The 14,344-nt window shown below is 45.0% G+C and overlaps 1 protein-coding gene across 9 annotated transcripts in view; it reads right to left on the reverse strand.

Moving 5' to 3' along the window:
* Nucleotides 1–2,941: 2,941 nt before the first annotated feature.
* Wwc1 (WW and C2 domain containing 1) overlaps nt 2,942–14,344 on the reverse strand; it is a 170,273-nt gene continuing 158,870 nt past the window's right edge. For all 9 annotated transcript variants that reach the window (XM_004836413.4, XM_087194506.1, XM_087194505.1 and 6 more), the window contains 3 exons: nt 10,069–10,302; nt 4,991–5,112; nt 2,942–3,743 (listed from right to left, as the gene is read on the reverse strand). In XM_004836413.4, the coding sequence (XP_004836470.2) occupies nt 3,677–3,743; nt 4,991–5,112; nt 10,069–10,302 (423 nt within the window). In that variant the 3' untranslated portion in view covers nt 2,942–3,676. The remainder of the gene's footprint in view (nt 3,744–4,990; nt 5,113–10,068; nt 10,303–14,344) is intronic.

Below are 14,344 nucleotides of genomic sequence, written 5' to 3' on the forward strand. Positions count from 1 at the left end.
AATACATATTGCAAAAAATCTGTACTCAAATAGGCAACTGTTGGCTTGTCTTGGGACAGAGACCCAAAGAGGCTATCAGAGCGTCCTTTCTCCTGCCTCACTCCCTAGCCTCAGGCAGACAAACCACAGGATTTCATGACCTTGTTCTCAAAGAACCAAAGGTTCTAAACAAGTCCCTAGAGTCTCATGTCTTCATTATAACAAGATGTCGCAATGGCACTATGAGTAGTGACTGCCGCTGAAAGAGAAGGGAGACTTTGGATGTGGAAGTCAGGTTGTGCATCCTGGTTCTAGGCATTTATTGTCTGTGTGACCTTGAGCAGGTCACTTCTCACTTCTGGGCTTGTTTCCTGAAGATTCTGGAGAAAACACATGCAATATTCCCAGAAGACATTTCCATATTTATTTTTAATTTTTCTCCAGGCAAACAACTGGGTGTATTGATGATTGCCAGTGAGCTGTTCACGGAGACTTATGCCTGGCAGAGGAACATCTGCCTTCCAGAGGTGGTCTGGGTCTTGCCACAGGGGCTCCATCCACTGAAGTGACACAGACGTTTCTCCCAGCAGGAGGAGTGGCTCCACGTGGCTTTCCCCATACACTGGAGGGATCTGGAGATCTGTTTTGCAGAAGCTGAGGCAGCGGGTGTGGGAGGGGCTGAGCTTTGAGGGAAGAGTTGAACGTGGATAAAGAAGTGAAAGAAGACATTCCACTGCATGACTTTCAAAGCTATGACTTAGTTTCCTGGCTAAGTTACTTAACTGTGAGGTTAACCCTCAACGAGCAGGGTGGAATTCCAGGAAGGACAGTGACTCAGCTCACCAAAGGGACTATAAATCGAGGAGGGGCTGCTGACTGCTGTGAATGAATTCAGGCTCCACTTTCCCCACAATACCTTCATTCTTTCCCCAACTCTTGCATCTTCTTTTCTCACTGAAGATTGGCCTCATTTTTCTAATCCTCTTGGTCCCCACCAGCTGGAACCAGAGATAGCTTTGGAAAGAAGAACTCTGTCTCTAACCTTCAGGTGTCAACTGCTAGGAAAGATATTTGACAAACTCAGATGGGGACCCATGGCTGTCCTTGGTCTGATCATAGTACCCAACTGCTGGGTCACTCTAATTATCTAGCTTGGGTCATCTGTCCCATCACCATGGCCAGACAGAAGGATGGACAAGGCTACAGTGTCAGCAAGGATACCAGCCTCCTCCAAATTCTGAGTTCTGTAGGCTTTAGGGGACTGCATGACAGCATGAGATGCAATCCTTGTGCTCCAGGACCTATGATAATTGAGTTGGGGATGATGCTGATGGATACTCACGTGACAAAACTGTGAGGTTAACCCTTAACATATGGGGTGTGATTGCCTAGAAGGACAGAGAGAGCATCACAAAATGATGTGTTCTGAGATGTGAAGCCATGGGGAAGGAGGAAAACCTGGGTCAGTGGTAAGAAACTGGGCCAGTTTTGTAGTCCATTTTCTATTGCTATAGCAAAATACTTAGGTCCAGGTACTGGATAAAGAAAAGAGGTTTTCTCCAGCTCACAATTCTGGAAGCTCAAGAGCAGGGTGCCAGCACCTCCTCGGGCCTAGCCAGGGACTCACAGCAGATGGCCCACAGCAGTGGGAGAGTGTGCAGGTGTGTGTGTGTCAAAGCGGTGCACTTAAAAAAGCAATTCAGGGTAGATGCCAAGCTCCTTCATAAAAAACCATTCTCTCAGAAACTAATCCACTCTGCAAGATCACCATCAGTCCCTTCTGGGAGCATAGCTGCCCCATCCAAATAACCTTCCACCAAACTCCACCTCTTACACAAGTCACCCTCTCATTACAACACTGGGGACCAAGCATCCAGTACATGGACCTTTTGGGACACATTCAAACCACATCTAGCTATTGAGAGCCCTGGAAGCCAGAGAGGAAAAAAGAAAAAGACTCTATGCTGCAGTACATTCTGTAGACCAGAGGGGAAAGAGCCACATAAGGAAGATCCTGCACAGCCAGTGAAGTGGTCCTCACTCTGTCCATAGCCCTGCAGTGGTCCCCATGGGTCAGGAGATGAGTGTGCACATTAGGGTTCCCCGTGTGACTCACCAACAGGAGGCCCCGCTGTCCACCGTGCCTCCATCTTTGCCTGGGCTTCATTCACTTTGTACTGAGAGGCCCCTCAAACTGCAGTGTGCTTAAGACTCACAGCGGAAACCTCAGTGAACATAGTGTGGTATCTGGGGCTGTCCCAAGTGGATGGGGCAGTCCAGGGGGTCCAAAGGAAGGGCATAAGAGTCTGCGTCTTTTTTCTTTTTGAGACAGGGGTTCGCTATGTTGTGCAGGCTGGTCTTCTCGGCTCAAGCGATCCTCCTACCTGAGCCCCTGAACAGGCTGGACTAGAAGTGCCTACCATGGAGTGTGCATGAGTCTGCATGTTTACCCAGCTGCCAAGGTGCTTCTGATACAGCTGGATGCAACATACTTTAAGAAAAGTCACACAGCATGTCAGCCAGAGGATGGAGGGGAGATTTGGTTGTGGTTCCAATTTATTTGTCAAAGGCTGACTTCTGACTGTATGCGGCAGCCCCTGCAAAGAAGCTGTGAGGGCATCAGGGTCCCCAGAGCGACACAAGACACAACTCTTTTGCTCCAGGATCTATTACAATTGAGTCAGGGACAACATGGATGAACATCATGGGAAGAAACTGCAAGACAGATTTCAAAGTGTGGGTGGAATTCCACAGGAGAGAGCACAGAGAGTATTTCCAATCTCAACTGGGAATTCTTAATTTCCGAGGAGCTGAGAAGTCTAATGAGCAAATGAGCAGAATGGGCAAAAGAAAAAAGCCATTTCCAAGGTGGGGAATGAATGAGAAGGAAATGATTGGAAAGGGAAGAGTAAAAAGTCATGGAGACACAAAAGTGAGGGACGGGAGAGAAAAAGACAGGAAGTTCTTTTCAAAAGGCCACTTTATTGATGGAGATAAAACTGAATGGAGTTCTCTGCAGCCCTCCCCTCACTCCATCAGCGGCTTCATTGGGCATCTGAGACCAGTGTGGCCTGTTGCCAGCTGGGGCTGGATAGCTCAGCCAGCCCACTGCCCACTGCAAGGCAGGAGGCCACATAAAAACACGTCACAGCCAATGACAATTTGTGGATGCACATCTGAATCCCCCTGATGATTTCTGCACTTTTTTAATATTGTACAAAATATGTGAACTAGGAAAGGTTAGCTGTACTGTGCCATCTGCAGGACGTCCTTTTAGGATTACCGTCCCCCAAACATCACTTCTTATTGCAGGAAAATCTCTAAAAGGTGCTGCTGTACAAAAAGAAAAATCTAGACGATTTTAAGAAGAGCAGCAATTTAACACTGCTTTAGTTTGTTTAAATTTTCTTTCCCAAAAATACATTCCTAAATATACAAACTATACAATCTTGTCATTTTAATGCTGGTTTTTTTGTATTTGTTTTGTGGGGTTTTGTTCATTTATTTTTTGGAGGTTTTGTTTTTTTTTAATAACAGAACCAAAACTAAAAAAAAAAAATCTGTTCATTTTAAAACCAACAAGAGCGCTAGAGGACTTGTGACTCAGTACCTTCATCTAACACCACATAAATAAACTTTAGCCACAGTCAACATTCACAGCGTGGTCCATGGAACAAAGGAAATACTTTTCTGGCGATTAGACATCATCTGCAGAGAGTGCTGGGATATTCATCCGAGGCCGGGTGAAAAACGCCATCTTCTCCCTGTAAAACAGGCCATCTTGGGGTTTCAGTCTTGCTTGACAGATGTTTTGGGCAGGATAACTGGGGAGGGGTATGGTGGGGACCCCCCCCCCCGGTCCCCCAGGCATGCACTCTAGGTCTTGCGATATAGCTTGGTGGTAGAGCACTTGCCTAGCATTTGCAAGTCTCTGGGTTCAATTCCAGCACCAAACTAAACCAAACCAAAGAAAAAAGCATTCATTTTACTACTGAGATACACCCCCAGTCCTGGACAGGAAAATTCATGGTTGGAAGAGCAGTCCTGTACTTTGTAGGATGTTTAGCAACATCCCTGGCCTTGACCTAGTAGATGCCAGTAGCATCACCAGCTTCTAGTTGGGACAATCAGAAATGGATGGTCATTGCCAAGTGTCCCTGAGGCAGGAAAGACCAATAAAATCACTCCTGGTTGAATAACAGTGGAGCCATGAGCATGACCAGCCATCTTTGGGGTCTCTCAGAGTTTAAAAATGATACTTGGGTCACTTCGAATGTTTTCACTTCTCTGTTAAAAAATCAAGAGAGGGGGCCGGGGATTTAGCTCAGTGGTTCCGCCACCTGCCTTGCAAGCGCAAGGTCCCAAGGTCCCAAGTTTGATCCCTCCCCCACCCCCCAAAAAATCAAGAGAGGCCCAAGCATGGTTATACAAATTACAGTACATTTCAAATGTTTATATTCCACAAAGGCACCTTTTTAGTAGGTACAAAAGTACATGCACATTGTCTGAAAGACATCAGAAGTCTAAATTCAAGGTGTTTTGTGGTTTGGAGACCCAGGCCAAATAGCATTTGGGGCCCTCCACCGATATGACGGGGTCCAGGATGACAAGAAAACAGCCTCCAACATCCTGGTAGGCAGCAGGCAGAGCCAGGGAAGCCCAGCGGGCATCCATCAGCACCTGGGTTCTTTATCATTTAGCCAGTCCTCTGCAATTACCAGTGATGGAAACGCGGAGGAAAGGCCAGAGCGGGTGGCTCATTCATTAAACAAGAGGACCCAACAAATTCGCTGCACTTGTGTGGGACTGATAAAGACAGGCAGGAGAAGAGCACTGCAGTACACACAGATCACCAGGGACAGCTTGGCAGAGGAGGAACATCTGTTTTAACAAGCGCTGCAGCTCTGCTGGAGATGGGCACTGGGGATGGGCGCAGGGAGGCTGAGAAGAGGACTGGGCTGAGGGAGCTCGCTGTGCCAGGGAGGGTGTATGGCTGGTGCCATGAGCTCACCTGAAGGACTGCACTTCCGGGGCCTCCTTACAGCTCTGTCCTCGAAGCCGGTGCACATCCTTGGCAGCTGCTCTCATCATTTTGTCTGTCTGCAGCTCGCTCTTGGGCTCTGCTTGGTCCATCTGTGGCAGAGAAAGCAAGGGCTGGACACAGTAGAGAGACCTCAGGGCACCTAGACCTGAGCCAGCCGGTGCGTGGGGGGGAGTGTTACGCAAACACCAGGTCCCGGGGAGTAAAAGGGGCCATGCATGATGGGGCCCAATTCTTTACAACGGTAACAGGAGGGGTTCACATCATCTCTCTGAGTGAATACCTGTGAACATGTTGGAAATGAGAAGGTGAAGACAGCCTAGAAAAATGTGTGTGACCTCATCTAATCCTCAGGCCCACTCAGAGGATATAGTTTATAATTAGTTCCATTTTACAGACCAGGAAACTGAGGCTCGGGCATGCTAAGAAATGCCTCTAACACCAAACAACAAAGTAGTGGTGGAAACCCAATTCCAAGTCATGCAGTTATGCTTAAGAGCCTTAGTGCCAACACTGCACTCCGTTTTCCAGATGCAACCCTATATAAGCACTCTTGAGAACAAACCATCCTATAAACACACTGCACAAAGAATTCTGGTCCATGAAGCCATCATTTAAGTGGCCTATAAGTAGAAGTTATAGATGTACTATTTTTTACTATTTGAAGGTCAAGTTTTCCTGGTTTGTGTATTTTTTAAAAGGCAGGCCACATAGGTGCTTATTTTCTCATTTCCTTTTGCCTTGACAACCAGGAAGCTCAAAGATAAATATAATATCCAACTATAATTAGGTTACTTTAAGTTTGGGATATATTTACGTTCTTCTTACCCTTAAAAGCCTAATTTTATACTTTCCTTTAGTGCTCTCATTATAACCCTACTTATAAATACACAGGATACAATGGACTCTCGAGTTACACCCTGCCTGACATATGAACAACTTGAGAATTTTAGTTATGAACGACTGGAATTATAGTTTTAACTTATGACCAAAGTCTTCAGTTACATACGACCCGCTTGTGTTTCCAGATGGTCTCAGATACAGATTTATAACCCTTAAAGAGTTCTGGAAGGAGCATTACAATATCCTTTCCTGTGTGGGGTTAACTGAGAAATCCTAGGCCAAGGTCTCTCTAAGGACCCTGAGATCTGCCTGTGTACAGGAGAGAGACCTTGAAGGCTGTGTAGAGGAGCCCGAGCCTGCAATTGACCAATGTGAATTACAACCAGCCTTCGGGAACGAATTGAGTTCGTAAGTCAAGGGTATTAGTAAAGAAAGAAATTAGTAAAGAAAAGAAATTCTGTATTAGTAAAGAAAGAAATTCTTAGAAGAAACATTTTGGGACTTCTAAATGACCAGTTTGGCGCCGTCACACTAGTCCAGGCCTAAAAAGTCCAGAACCATTTTCTTGTCCTAAGCTATCACTTCCTGCACTGAGAGCCAGGATTGCAGGCTCTCTCAATTCAGGCAGGTACCCCTGGCTGGCACTGTCTGAGTACAGAGGGCACTAGCAAAGAAAGGTCTTTCAAGTCATGGATGGCACTCAGGGAGCAGCAGCTGTTATTCATTACAAATGAATTAAATATGGCCCTTGTAGATTAGTGCTATATTGTTTATCTCTTAGAAGCCAACTGGTGAAACAGTCAAATTTTTACCCATATGATCATTTTCAATATAGCTCAAGTAAACAGATCTTTTAAGCTATTTAGAACCTTCCTGCTTCCATGCCTTGTAAAACTGTGCCCAACATTTGCTAGCCATAGATAAGGTAAATCTTTTTTTTTTAAGTAGGAAGATATTGATTGATAGGCAAGTTCCTGAGGGGCAGGAGGGGTCCCAAGTGCGTAGCCCAGGGACCCCACTTTACAGAGAAGTTTTATAGGGTGAAACCCACGTGGGTACAACGTGGGCCACAGCCATGAACATCCAATAAGGTTACAAGCATAGTCACTTAGGTAACGGCGGTCCAGTTGGGAAGCAAGTCACGTAGCAAGGTACAAGGATTTTCAGTAAGGGTGGGGGTCAGGGATATTTCCTGGAGAGGCTGGGTTAAGACCTTGACAACCGCCCCCACACCCAGGTGATGGAGACCTGTTTAGAATATCAATCACTGCTATTTATCCCCAGGAGAAGCACAAGGGTGTGTAGTTTCTCTCTTTTTATAATTCTGGCCTTCAGAGAATATGCCTTGGGCCACAATTGTCCTCTGTGCTGAAGGCACAGCCCTGTATAGCCGGCTGTAATATTTATAACTAACTGAGCTGTCTACAATACCAAGAGCCCCCAATAACCTTCCAGCAAATCCCCTTGGCTTAGGTTGGTCTGTCCCTCTCCGTGCTACAGCCAGGAAGTCTAATTGATGTGGTGCTGTGGTTTGTTTCACCTTTGTCCTGGCCTTCTCGAGGACTTAGGCCTATCTGACTGCCTATAGTATTTCTACGTAGCTCATCTATCTATACTATTCCCCCCACTGAAGAAGTATCCCGAACTGCCCTGAGGGGGCAAGGGGTAATGACCGCTCAAGCTACTTCAGCCTGAAAGGGGTCATAGTTGTGGTTGGCCATCAGGGATACCCTTCAGAAGGTCTATCTAAAGGTCCTCAATAAGCATCACGAGTTTCCAACATGGGGAGGTGTATAGCTTTGAGTCTGGAGGAGACAAGGCCAGAAAGAGAGTTAAGTATACATAGGCCAAACAATAAGATCGACAGAAATATTACGAGTACAGCCAACAGATGTTTCTGCCAGGAAGATCTAGCAATAGCCTTCCACAGGGAGGATAAGGAGAAGTCTCAGGGAAGTTCAGAATCCATCATAGAAGTAATTTAGCACTTATGAGGTGTTTACAAGGTCAATCTGGTGGATCCCTGTAAAGGAATTCTAGCACTTTTATCGTTGGTTCCATTTGCATGACTGGAGTATGGCAGCCTCCAGGCAAGAATAAACAAAACCTTTAAGAAATTAGAACATGTATAATCTAAGCATGAGCACACTAGAATGGAAGGGCAGGTTGGGAAGAAAGTCACACTTGGAAGTTGAAATAGTGATTGTAACCTGCTAGCTTTTATAGATTCTACCATAGTTTTTCCTAATGATCCATAACTGTAGTCAGCTATTGGTGTAGCTAGAAACTGCCAGAAGGAGTCAGTGACTGGAGCCGCTTTTAATATCTACCTTTATTACTATGCCATTATTTTATACCTCTTATGGTTATTCTTTTCTGCTGGGTGTTTAAGACCAAGTTAAAGTGAGACCTGCGTCAATCAATATGAACCTCTCGCTGTCTATCAAGGTCAGCTGAGTCTCCTCAGGCATTACTTTGGAACCATGCATAGAGCCTCTCAGCTCCTCCGTCAGTGTCAGCCATCAGGATGGGTCACGGCCTTGCTTGACCAGGTTGCTTTCAGTGAAAGCATAGGAGACATTTCCCTCTTTGTGACCCTCCTTTGGCACACAGTACATTTGTCCTCTGGTGCCCAGCAATCTCCCTGCTCAGGAGATTGAGTGACTTACCAAAGATGTAGGATCCTATAGGAAAGGTTCCTTTGTGTCCCAGATTTTTGTTGACCTTGAGGGGCCAGGGCCAAAATATTGGCTGTCCTCATAGCCCAGTTACCTTTCTAGTTTTGGTCTCCAAACTTTAGTTGTTGAACACCCAGAAGAGAAGATCAGTGACATAAGTATTTCAATAGGAGCAGTGAGCTTAACTATTATAACAAACATCAAGCACTTTTGAAGTATAAAGCACAGTTAGAGGGCTGTTATTTCTTACCAACCATGGTTGTTTTAGTAGTTGAATCCCTGCAGAATGTTAACAGACAACAGTTATATATTATAGAGAGATTTAAGATCAAGAGCCACACATAGTATTTTAGCATGACAATCATGATGACATTTTCTTTGTAACACTTACATGTCCACCTTAGCATGGAACAGTCTTTTAGTCAAACACCTCTATCTGATCACAAGACATTAAATGACATAAAGAAAACTCTTATTTCTTACGCTTTAGTAGGATGCTATCTAAAGAGAACACACATATTGACCTATAAATGTATTTTAGAAGTTCATGATGTCTAGCCTCTAATTTTAGTGTGTGACATTGTTTCAACTGTTTGGCAACTGAACATCCCTAAGTGTGGTGACACATATACATCACATAAGTTTTTAAGAAGAGTACTATTTGACTGGTTATCTCATTTTGGCTTGACATGTACCTCTTACCACAAGTAGCTGGAGTGCAAGGGAAAGGCAGATACCAGAGTCAAAAAAAGATCATTACCGTAAACAATATCTTAGAAGACCTGTACACCCAGAAGATAAGGTAAATCTTGAAGCTTCAGACACCTTAAGTTGCTGTTGTACTTTGCAATTCTTTGACTCAAAGACTCATCATGCCACAGAGCGACACCATCTAGATGTGTCAGCCCTCCATCCAACCTCCTTCCTTGACGTTCCCTTGTGCCCTACACTGGGCAGCATACCTCTACCTCCTGTGAAAGGACTTCCCCTACATGCAACCTTGCCAAAGTGTAAATGAAACTCACTGAGTCCTACTGCCACTTGTGGTTCTTTTTCCCATAGTCAACCCAGAAATCCCTCTCATTCCCCAAAGCAGGGCAGAGATGCCAGCAAAAGCACAGCAGTACCCAGGACATCTCAGCACACAGCCTCAGCACGATCTGCTCCTCTCTCCTTTGGTGAAAGGTGCTCCTGGGACTGTCTGGGCAGCCATGAGTCAGTGCCCTACCTTTGCTCTGTTAAAGTGCATGCCTTGCCACGGATGAGGGACCCAGTGCATGTGATGAAGGACTGCATGAAGAGTCACAGAGTGAAACCTGAGGGCTCACACGAACATGACAGTGTGAAAAAAAAAAAGGCCCTGCAGCCACATCAAGTGGGCAGAGGGAACCCTAGGCCCGCCAGGGTGAGGGTATGATGGGTGTGAGGGGCCACTGGATCCCTCTCAGCAGGACCTGCGGTGAGGATCTTGAGTCCATCAAAACCCTGGCTTTTCCTCCCAGTGCAGCGCCAGCTCCTAGCACTCACCCTCCTCTCCAGCATCCTCAGCAGCAGGCGGAAGCGTTCATCCTCACGCAACCACTGGGGCAGCTCCTTCTCCCCATGGTTCTTGGCTTGCTCCAGCTGCTCCTTGAGCTCTTTCAGCACTGAGATCTCCTGAGTCAGCTGGCTGTGCCAGGTCCTCGTTGCCTGCAGGTCTAGTTCAAGGTCCAGTGAGGTGCGGATCAGGCGCTCATTCCGCAGGGATCTGACAGATGAAGGCTGCGTGGGGATGGCTTCCAAAGTTACTCAAAGGCTCCACCCTGGAAGCCCACACAACCCTCTCCTCTGAACCCCAAAGAGCCTCTTTCATTCATCCGCAAGCATCCACATCAGGCTTGGCCCCTCCCAGAACCCTGTCATGAATTCTTCCAGTTGCACAGCTCACGTTGACTCAGCTCTTACCATGTCCCAAGAGCAGTGCCAAGTGCTTTACTCCACTATGGCGTTTTGTGCTCACAACACCCCTGTGAGGTCCCCACTGTTATCACTCACACAGAGGTGGCTCACCAAACTTAGGTCACAGAGGGTAAATTATAAGGCCAAGTATCCACCCTAGCAGTTGGCAGCAGACCCTACCCACTCACTCTGTGCAATGAGCTGGCTTCGCTTCCCCTGGTGCCCTCAGTGTTGATACTCAGTTCACGATGCCCTTCGCTGCCTGGTCCTGAAGGTGTTTCCTTCACAAGGCCCGTGCCCCGCTCCTCCAGTGGAGGTCGTGCCTTCTCTGTACCTCCTGCCTGCCCAGCCTTCATCTCGCAGAGCCCTAGTCCCCCATGAGGATCCATTCCTCCACCACCCCCAATCCACCTGGTCTGTGTGGGGCATCGGGGGTAGGAATATGACCCGAATGTGGCCAGTCAGAATCTCAGTGACTAGTTCTGGGGGAGTGTGTTTTGGAAATCCAGTTAATATTCGCTTCTGACACTTTGCTCAACTACTTGGATAAAAGGCAAATGTCTTTACACAGAGGTTGCTAGGGCAGCAAGATGTAAACCTGGAACTGATACAAAGGTGGTCATCTTTCCTATCATGGGGGGTGGCCGTGGAGGGAGCAGGGCCACGATGGGGAAGGAAGCCTAACAACATTTCAACTCCAGGTTCAATCTGTGCCTGAAGCGGGCCTTCCTTCCTTCTTTCTCTGCCTCCCTCTCTCCTTTTCTTTCCCTCTCTCCTTCCTTCTTTCTCTCCCTCCCTCTCTCCTTTTCTTTGTCTCCCTCATCCTCTCTCTCCTTCTCTGACTTGCTGACCTTCTCTTTCTTCATGCAACTCTGAGGACTGCCTCCAAGGACGTGTGCCTGCTAGGCAAGCTCTCCACCAGTGAGCTTTCATGTTATGGTTTGGCTCTTAAGTGTCTCCCAAAGGCCCGTATGCTAAAGGTTTAGTCACAGGCCTGTGGAGCTACTGGAAGATGGTAGCACATTTAAGAGGTGGGGCCAAGTGAAAGGAAGTGAGGTCACTGTGGGCGTGGCCCTGAAGGGGATATTGAGAAGCAGGCCCTTTGCTGTCTCTTCCTAGCCTCCATGAAGTGAGTGGCCTCCTCTGCTGTGTGCTCCTGCCGTGGTCCACTGTGCTGCCACAGGCCCAAAGCAAGAGCCCCAACTGACATGAACTGAAATCTCTGAAACTATGAGCCAAGATGAACCTATCCTCTTTCAGAGTTAATTATCCCAGGTATTTTGTCCCAGTGACAGAAATTTAATATATCTAACCTGTACTTTTTGATTAAATGAGATAATAAATTCCTTTTTTCATTTTTAAGCTGTTTTTTTTTAAATTTTATTTTACGCTGTGTTATTGTTGGGACTCTTGGTATTTATGTGTAAAAGATCCAGATTAATACAGTCATTAACTGTCCTTCCATCAAAAGGATTAAGATTATAATATAATCGGGGGCGGGGATTTAGCTCAGTGGTTCCAGCACCTGCTTCGCAGCTCAAGGACCTGAGTTCGATCCCCGGTACCAAAAAAAGATTATAATATAATCTATAATTATAATATAATCTATAATTATAGATTAAGAAGAATAAGTAAAAGGCTGTGAAAAGCAGAATTCTAGGGTGGCTCCCCGAATTTCTTATATGTGCCCAGTGTAATTGCCTTCCCTTCAGTACTGGTATGGCATCACTACTATTGCCAGTCAGGTGACTGAGTTAATCCATAGGAAGATTTTTTTTTAAATTTAATTATCATATATACATTAAAAACCAGACTAATAGGACAAAAATATATAAACTGTTTAAGACAATTGTACTAACTCAGGCTATGCTATTAGATACATTGTCCATGCTGGATTATTATCAGTAAGTTTTCAATTATTTGGATGTTCCATAATTGCCTTTGCCATTTCACTGTAGGGAGACAATTGAGTTATTTTCAGTTTTTAGTTACTAAAATATAATTGTTATAAATATTTGGGTATAAATCTCCCTAGGGACATATGTATTCATCTTCTAATATCAAAATATTTATTTTTACATTAATTTTATTGGTACATTTTAGGTATGAAATATAATAACATTCATCATTGGAAAATTGCACCTTTACATAATCTCTCTTGGTTCTTATTTTTCCATTCCCCTGCCCTCCCTTTGACCCCTCCATCCTTCCCTATTTAAAAAGACTTTGTTTCCATTTTTTCATTTTCTCATATTAATTCCATTCCCTTCTTTCCTTTCCCCTACCCCTCCCACTTCCCCTTCCCCTTTGCTCCTTTTCTTCCTATTTCACATTATCTATTATACCTTTTAGTCCTTATTTACACTTTCAGTTTCTCACACTGGAGAAACTATTCTGTATTTACACGGTGTGTCCTATTTATTTCACTTAAGAGTATCGCCTCAATGTGCACCCATATAGCTAAAAATGTCTCTAATTTCTCATTTTTTATGGCTGAGTAGTACTCCATTTTATTTTTAAAAACCACATTTTCTTTATCCAGTCTCCAGTGGATGGACAATTGGGCTGCTTCCAAATTTTAGCTATTACAAATTGTGCTGCTATGAACATGGGTACACTGTGGTATGATGGTTTTACTTCTTTAGGGAAGATACCCAGCAGGGGGATAGCTGGGTCAAATGGGACTTCCAGTCCTAGTTCTTTGAGGTATCTCCATACTGATTTCCACAGTGGTTGCACCAGTCTACACTCCCACCAGCAGTGGAGCAGGGTTCCTCTTTCCCCACAGCCCCGCCAGCATTTGTTATTGGTTGATTTCATGATAGCAGCCATTCTTTCTGGAGTGAGGTGGAACATCAGCATTGTTTTCATTTGCATCTCTTGAATGACCAGTGATGTTGAACATTTTTTCATGTTTATTTGCCGCTCTTACCTTGTCTGAGAAATGTCTGTTCATTTCAGATGCTCATTTTTGGATTGGGTTTTTAAATCTGGGAGGACTGGTTTTTGTAAGTTCTTTATACATTCGAGATAGTAGACCTATGTCTTAGGAACAGCAGGTGAAAATTTTTTCCCACACTGTGTGTTGTATCTTCACACTGCTGGTGGTTTCTCTTGCTGTGCAGAGGCTTTTTAGCAAGAAGAGATCCCACTTGTTGATGGTTTGTGCAAGTTCACGGGTAACTGAGGTTTTGTTCATAAAATCTTTTCCTACACCAATGGCTTCAAGAGTTCTACCTAACCTATCCTCCAGCCAGTTTAGTGTTTCTGTTTTAACATTTAGATCTTTAATCTATTTTGATTTTAGTTGAGTGCATGGTGAGAGATATAGGTTTAGTTCTAATCTTTGGCAAGTTGAAACTCCATTTTTCCAGCACCATTTATGAAAGACGTTATTTTTCCTCCTGTGAGGGTGTTTGGCTCCTTTGTCAAAGATGAGGTGGCTGAGTGTGTCTGGAATTGTTTCTGCATCTTTTAATCTATTCCATTGGTCCTCAGGTCTGTTTCTTTGCCAGTACCATGCTGTTTTTGTCACAGCAGCTTTGTAGTATAGTTTCAAGTTGGGGGTTGTGACAACCCTGCCATGTCTCTGTTGTCTAGAATTGCTTTTGCTATTCTAGGTCTCTTCTTGTTCCAAATGAATTTTTGGATTGTTTTCTCATGGTCTGTGAAGTATGCTGCTGGGATTTCAATTGGGATTGCACTGAATCTATATAGCAGTTTTGGAAGTGTGGCCATTTTCACTATGTAGATTCTTCCTACCAGGAGCAAGGGATGTCTTTCCATTTTCTGATATCATCTTCAGTCTCTCTTTTCAGGGTGCCATAGTTTTCAGAGAAGAGGTCTTTGATTTCTTTTGTTAGGT

The sequence above is a fragment of the Heterocephalus glaber genome, unplaced genomic scaffold (assembly GCF_053883595.1).
Source record: "Heterocephalus glaber isolate CG9 unplaced genomic scaffold, H.glaber_assembly_v1.0 deba00001606, whole genome shotgun sequence".
Classification (NCBI taxonomy): domain Eukaryota; kingdom Metazoa; phylum Chordata; class Mammalia; order Rodentia; family Bathyergidae; genus Heterocephalus; species Heterocephalus glaber.